We start from the raw sequence: 7550 nt of genomic DNA, 5'->3' as shown, positions 1-7550 counted from the left end.
ACCTAATAAGTATTTGAACCATCTCACGCAAGAATGATCACTCTCAATTCAACTTCAAATATAAATTGGTCGACCAATTTGGTGAGTTATGAGCAATGTTAACAATAGCAATCCACCAATACAAAGCATGCTGTTGGAACAACACAGTTGAGGACTCCAACTTGATCCACTGATGCCAGCTTCGAGGCTGACCAGATGGGTTGAATGGGTTGCAAATGCAAACTGCCCAACAGAATTCTCAGTTTTGAGGTTTTTGGCCAAATCAGGTTTAGTAAGGTGAAGTTCATCAACTTAAAATAGAGACATATTTACAACTACCAGATTGACGTGTAATAAATAAATGAGAATTTAACATTTTAAACCCGAATAACTACACAATTATGCTGGCAAGATGCCACCATGTTGGACACCAATTCAAGCTGTTGTCTGACACAACTTATTATTCCTAGAGACTAATTAAAAGGTAAACAAACTTTCCTAAATGCATGCAAACCTGCCCCCAGCACATCAGAGAAACCTTCCAAATAAAGAATCCCATTGAAGAGGCTCCACAGCAAGGCAAGTTTGGTTCAGGGAGTGGCAATCAGATCTATACTAACATATTACAGACTTTAACAGGAATCCATCTGATCATTTGATGATAAGAAGCAATTGGACCTCCTTGGGAGTTAAGATGCTAGCTACCCATACAACGTAACCCTGTTGAAACAAAAAAAAATTGAGACATTAAACCAACATTGGTAAAGATCAAATCTACAAGCAGGGGTGTGCAGCTTCTTGATGAGTACGTATCATATGCAATGGTCAATAAAAGAAAACATTGTCTATGCATGTTATAGAACATGCACAAATATAACCATTCATGACAATCTATAGAAATTAGATTAATCAATAAATTTGTCTTGGGCGTGTTTCTCATAAAGTAACTGCTACTTACATAGAAAACAAGCAGTCAAATGCAACTACTAAAAAGCCATATTATGGTCCTCCCATCAAATGCAACTATGGAAAGAAATAAACAATATGTAGGACTATCAAAGAAAAGGAATTGGGCAGCTTAAAAAATAAGAGGCCCCCATATTAGAATGATTATTTATTTATTTATTTTTTGATACAAAATAGAAATTCTACTCTAACCTAATTTAAGTGTATATGTGTGTGAAACTCCCTCCTGGAGATTTAAATCCCGGCCCTTGCCCCTACACCTCACAAGCACTATACTTGTGAAGTGACCATTGCACCAAGAGTGTGCAGTGGTATTAGAATGGTTATTTAAAAGCATAAAACTTAGTGAAATTTTGTAAGCATATATAGACTATTAAAAAAGTTGATAATCCCCAAGTAAAAAACCAATTTACCTATTCTGTAAAAACACTCATGATATCATTTGACGAATATTGTTGTAATACTGGTATGCCAACTTTTGTGTTATCCATAAAACCAACACTTGGCTCCTGCTTCACTCTGATACCATTGTTCTCCATAAATAATTTTCCATGGTTCATGTTGCTCATTGTTGATTCAAATTCATCTACTGCAAAACGACTTGGAATGCAAGTCCCTTTACCAACAAATCCAAGATTTTGAAGAGGTCCTTGATCAAGCACTTCACCTGTTTTGGAACCATAGGAACCCTGAATATCATGCATATTATGAATAAATCCAGGCTGTCTGGCATTACCAAATGTAATGGTTGAGCTTTGAACTTGCCGACCCATGCTACTGTCAGCATTTCCAGAGCAAGACGATACGGAAGGAGAAATAGAACCTGGGCCTGAGTAGCCACTAAGAGCGCCTGTAGTTTTCAGATCCCCATTAGAGTAGTGTCCAATATTAACTAAGGAATTATTTGACTGGGACGAGAGAAGACTGTAATCAATAACAGAATTCCTGTTAAAGCTGCAATTCTGACTGACTGAAGCAGGACTATTTCCTGCCTGAAAACTGGCAGACTGAGAAGGAACCACTAGGCAAGACGGCTGCACATTGATTGTTCGGCTAGGTTCAGGGGGCATGGACTGCTGCTGTGACTGTTGCTGTTGTCGTTGCTGCTGCTGCAATATATCCATCAACATGTTGCCATTCTGAGTACTCAGCCCACTAAGATTGCTACTAGGCACAACTGTATTGAGGTTATTAGATGGCCACACTCCAAATCCAGAGGAAACATCCTCAACAGAAGAAATCATTGATTGTGTAAAGTGTTTTGAAACATTGGATGGGCATTTTACTAAAGGCTGACCAAATGCCACACCATGTTCAATGGGGATACGCTTTGGTCCTTGTACAGATGCTTGTAGAAGAGTAGGCTGGTCCATTCCTGGAATTAAGTTGGCTGTTGGTCGACCTAAAAGCTCAGCATGCAGGGCTGCAAGCGTTTGGGGAGGAATTTGGCCAGAAGCAGCCAAAGCTTGGATGTCAAATCGCCCAAGTGAACCCAGTTTCACATTTGGATCCACAGGTCCACACATGGTATTAGAAACTCCACTTTGTTGTTGAGCTACCCCACTTAATCTTTTCAAATATAGCCTAAATTTCTGCAAATTGACAACATAGTAATACAGGATTATGAATATTAACATTTAATGAGTAGGATCCACTTGCAAACCATATGCATGTTAAAACACAATGCTATAGCTGCAATATACCCCTCACATTACAAGGTGCACGTCTTTTTACATAAAGGAAAAGTAAGGGAGTAAATAATTCAGATCATGACCAATCCAGTCAGATTTCAAATTTATAAAGATATTATTAAGGAATCAACACAAACCCACAAATTGAAATTCAAGTCTCAATTAAAAGATCCAACATAAATCAATCAGACTTGAAATTATGTGGATTCAATTTAAACTAGGACAAAAATCATACAATTTTACCACCAATATGCTTTAGCTCAAATGGCACTTGCTTCCCTTCTAAGAGCAAGGTGGACGGTGAAATCTTGGGTTAAAGACCCACCAGATGTGTGGGCAACTTACCAATAATTTTTTTTTTAAGAAAAAAAAAAAAAAAAATCATACACTTTTACAAATGTTTAACCATCAGTGGTGTTTTATATTCTTTTTCTCTTATAAACTGGTTTTAACATAAATTTTAGATTATTAATATCAATGTTGGATCCACTTGCCTTTCTCAATCTTGTTTGTTCTTGATGGTGGGTGTTGAATCTGGTGTTTGTTGTTGGGTTGTTTTTTTGGTGGATTTCAGCTTGTCTTGGCAGATTCGGCACCCAGTTGTTTTTGGCGGATCCGGCGACTTTCAGTGGTTTCCAGCGTGTTCTGGAGCCGCTAGTGTTTGCTGTTGGTCAGAGTTGACAGGGAATACCCCTGTTAGGTTCAGTGTGAGCTATTCCCTTTCCAAGATAAGGATAACTTAATCCTGGATAGGTATAAAACTTGTTTGGTGGATAAGGAGTTGTTTGGGTACAAGTTTTGGCTATTCCCTATCCAAATATTGTTTGGTTTTTTTTTTTTTTTTTTGGCTTTTTGGGTATATGTATTGGCTGTCCCTTATCCATGATAAGGATAACCTAAACCCTCTATAACCTTTGTTTAGTATTGAAGAACTTCAGCTGGTTCATCTCATTTTATGGTCGGTTCCCCCAAGTTTTGGCTGGTTCACATCATTTTCAGCCTCTTCAAGCAAGTTGTCAATTGTGTGTTACAAGCTGGAACTATATGACTATATGCTCCAGCTTGAGGGGGAGTGTTAAGGTATTGGGTTTATCTTGATGTAATGGCCCAAAAGGCCTAGTTATGTTGTAAGCCCATGTTGGGCTAAACCTAGTATCTAGTCTCTATATATAACCCTATTAAGGGTTCACTGCAATTGTCGACTTGAATATACAATAAAGATGTAGCTGCTAGGGCTTTATTATGTGGATGTAGGCCATTGGACAAACCATGTAATCCCTTGTGTTCTTCTCTCTTTCTTGCTTCCACTTCTCTATATTATTTTATTCTCTCTATATTATTTTATTCTCGTCTTTAACAAAAAGATAACACATGCAAGCATAGAAGACAGATATGCAATATTTCTACTCTTCCTCATTTTGTCAAGGAATTGTAGAAGAGGGATCTTATTGCTACTTCTTTTGGTTCTTAATGAAATTTCAGTTTACCAATATATATATATGTACGTATATGTATAAGTAGGACTACTTTTTCTTTTCTTTTCTTATTACCTATCAAAAAAAATAAGTAGGACTGAACCAAACCTGTAGATGGCTTGCAACGTTCTCTCTAGTTAAACCAGGTACATTCATTAATTCCAAAATCCGCTTTGGCACAGCTTCTGAAATGAAAATCAAAAAGTTCTAATCAACAAGGATCGAATGGAGAAATAAGCACATAAAATCAAATATCCGAACATACTCTATTGAACTGCAGTCACTACCCCATCCCACAATATACAACATCAATAGAATTTAAATTATAAAAATAAAATAACATAAAATCTAAAAGAATTTAGTTGAAAATCATACTATCAAGTCCGAGTTGGTTCACGGCACTAACAAATTGCTGATGGAGTTCTACTGACCAGACTACACGTGGTTTCTTTGATGTGGACGGATCATCATTTTCCAGTTCGCCATCATCTTCATCTTTAACGTTGCTCCGTTTTTTCTGAGCTTTCAATATTCCGTCTGTTCCTTCATTAGCAGAAGAAGTATATTCTGAATCATCATTCCCCCGTTTATGCCGGTCATTCTCTTCCATGCTACCAGAATGTTCAACTTCTTTATTCTCATTCCATTTTTTCCTAACAACATGCTGCCATATATTCTTGAGCTCTTCTTCACGTATAGGCTTAATCAAATAATCACAAGCCCCATGTCTAATTCCTCTCATCACAGCACTTGTTCTACCATCAGCAGACATCACTGCATAATATATTGACATGTTAATGTATTTAATAAAAAAATGATCACATTTTTCAGCAGGAAATCTGATACTCACTAATAACAGGAAGATCCATTTCTAGCCCAACAAGCTCTAGAAGTTTAAAACCATCCATATCAGGCATATGAACATCACTAAGCACCACATCAAAACACCCTTTCCTCTCTCGTAGAAGATTCAAGGCAACAGTAGCCTGAGAGCAAGTAGTAACTGCAACCAATGAAAAAAGGAGGCATAAGACAATAATAATCACAAAACATCACATCACTGACAATCATGTTAGTCATACACACAATTCCATAATATTCTCACAAGCATGCTCTGTTCATTAATTGTGAAGCATATCATACATCCATTTCCCAACCATTTTGGTTAGCGCCAAACACAAAAGGTAGTCAATAAATTTATACATGTAGTATTGCCTATCAGGAATGGGGCTCTAATCAAGCCAAGTCGAGTATTTTTAGCTGCTTCATAGCATTTCAAGGTCAAATGAGCTACAACATCAAGCAGATATAGTCTCCATATATCAAGGACATGACTTCTTACATTAACCATATTAAACTTCATGAAAGTGAGGTAAGAGAATTGTCTTCCGAAAATTCTTAGCTTTCTACCACGAGAGAATTGATACAATGAAATGTTATCTAACTCAAATGATCTGTCCCTCACACTCACGGTAAATCAGCCATGTTGACTCCTTAGCAAGGTCATAATTTCAAGCATCAAAGAGAGTTTAGTCACTTTGGCACTTTGATCGAACTCATCATCGCTTATCCTCACTTTTTTGCCTCTCATTTCACATTTAGCAGTACACAATAGATAGCAAGTAAACTTCATTATCTACTATTTCAAATTAAAACACTTCCCCAATTGCAAACTAAAAACAAACCCATAAAAAGCCTTAAGCAGTGCAGAAGTAACCCATTTCACCCAAATCTTAAAAACAGTGATTCCTATTTATCAAGAGAATTTAACACACACACAGAGCAACCAAAATTCAAATCTTTATAAAGTAAAACGACGAAAAGTGCATAAAATCCCCAAGCAAAATTAATCGAAGAGTCAAAATAAACTTCACGACAAACGAATTCAACTACAACTACAACCCAAACGCATTAATTACATCTCTGACCTATCAAACAAGTCAAATTTACCGAATTACACCAACCAAAGAAACCCTAATTGACCATCGGCAAAGTAAGTAAAAAAAAGACTACAGATGGACGGACGGACGAACCTTGATACCGGCACCGGCGGAGCATCTGCTCGAGAATCCGGAGGCAAGTGATGTCGTCGTCGACAACCAAAACCCTAAGTCCAACCGGAAATTGATCGGAAATTACGACTAGTTCAGTTGCGGCGGTACCGGAAGCACAAGAAGCGGCGACGCCTTTGCTTGAGGAGTAGCTGGTTGCTCCTCCTCCTCCGCTGGTGCTGACGCTGGACTGAGCCGCAGCCACTACTCTCTGCATAGCCGCCATAGTAGAAGCTAGAAAGCACAACCAGAGGCACAGTCAAAGGATTAAACTAAAACCCTACTACTCTCCTACTTGGTTCTACTACGTTGTCGAATTCAACATGTTGGGGCTCTAATGGAGTCAGATCTGGTAAATATAATTACTAGAATCTGCGGGAATTGAAGAAAACAGAGAATAGATCCGTGTGAGAATTGAATGAATCAGAGGATTTAGTTTTACAGGAAAATATAATACAACGTCGAATTGAAGTGAAGCCCCTAAGAGACACAGAAAGAGCGAGAGAGAGAGAGAGAAATAAATAAATAAATAATAGGGAAATATTGAAAATCGGGCTCTTAAATAGTGATAGGGCAAAATGGGTACTTGCTCAAAAAAAAAAAAAAAAAAACAAAACAAAAAAAGGGTACTGGCATATATTACAAATTTATAACCTAACTTAGTATGTGTTGGGAAAAATTAAAAAAATCAATTTATTTTATTTTTGGTATTATTTATGGCTCACACTGTATTTTTTTGTATTATTTATGGATCATATTGTACTATTTTAGTTAATTTTTATCTTTATTTACAATACTTTCTACAAAAAATTTTAATTTCAGCAAAATATGCGGATTCTAAACCGACCCTTAAGGAATTTTTTTTTTTTTTTAACTAATATAGCAACGGTGAGAAGTTATTATTGAATGACAAAAATGTAACGTTAATGGTAAGTCTAGATAAGGAGTATCTAATTATTTAGTGCTTTAGGAGAACAATAAATGTTTACTCTCCTTCTTACATAAATGGTAACTCCTTATATGAATGGTAAATTTTACTATAAATTTAAAATTTAATTAATGACATTCAGTCTTTCATTATTACGTGAGAGAGAGGAACATATATTTATTAGTGAATTAGTACTCCCAAATGAGAAATAGCAAAAGTTGTAAACTCAATTATTATGTAAGACATTATGAGAATTAGTAAAAATTGCAAACTCAATTGTTGTAAAAGGATTAAGAATTGGGTCTAGTGACAAATTGCACTGGATTCATCTAGATAATACCATGTGATTGTATATAGTGTTAGTTTGGATTACGCTGAAAACGTTTTTCAACACTTTTGCGTCTCTGTCAGTGGGAATTGCAAACTCAATTATTGTAAAAGGATTAAGAATTGGGTCTAG

At 36.5% G+C, this 7550-nt stretch overlaps 1 protein-coding gene across 1 annotated transcript; it reads right to left on the bottom strand.

Annotated features, from left to right (window-relative positions):
* Positions 1-305: 305 nt before the first annotated feature.
* On the bottom strand, positions 306-6687 carry LOC126717725 (two-component response regulator ORR21). Its single transcript, XM_050419578.1, has 6 exons — positions 6145-6687; positions 4962-5114; positions 4487-4885; positions 4220-4296; positions 1359-2537; positions 306-699 (listed from the first exon to the last, which is right to left on the bottom strand). Exons 1-5 carry the CDS (start codon positions 6386-6388, stop codon positions 1359-1361), a joined length of 2052 nt encoding a protein of 683 aa, XP_050275535.1. The 5' UTR covers positions 6389-6687; the 3' UTR covers positions 306-699.
* Positions 6688-7550: the final 863 nt, after the last annotated feature.

Source organism: Quercus robur, chromosome 3 (genome assembly GCF_932294415.1).
Source record: "Quercus robur chromosome 3, dhQueRobu3.1, whole genome shotgun sequence".
Taxonomy (NCBI): domain Eukaryota; kingdom Viridiplantae; phylum Streptophyta; class Magnoliopsida; order Fagales; family Fagaceae; genus Quercus; species Quercus robur.
The sequence above is the reverse complement of the archived record's forward strand: the minus strand, read 5'-3'. Positions and strand labels throughout refer to the sequence as shown.

Coding starts and splice junctions, on each gene's coding strand:
- LOC126717725 (XM_050419578.1), bottom strand. CDS start 6,388: ATGGCGGCTATGCAGAGAGTAGTGGCTGCGGCTCAGTCCAGCGTCAGC. Junction 5,115..6,144: donor CCGCCGGTGCCGGTATCAAG/GTTCGTCCGTCC, acceptor CATTGGTTGCAG/TTACTACTTGCTCTCAGGCT. Junction 4,297..4,486: donor GAACCAACTCGGACTTGATA/GTATGATTTTCA, acceptor TTTTCATTTCAG/AAGCTGTGCCAAAGCGGATT.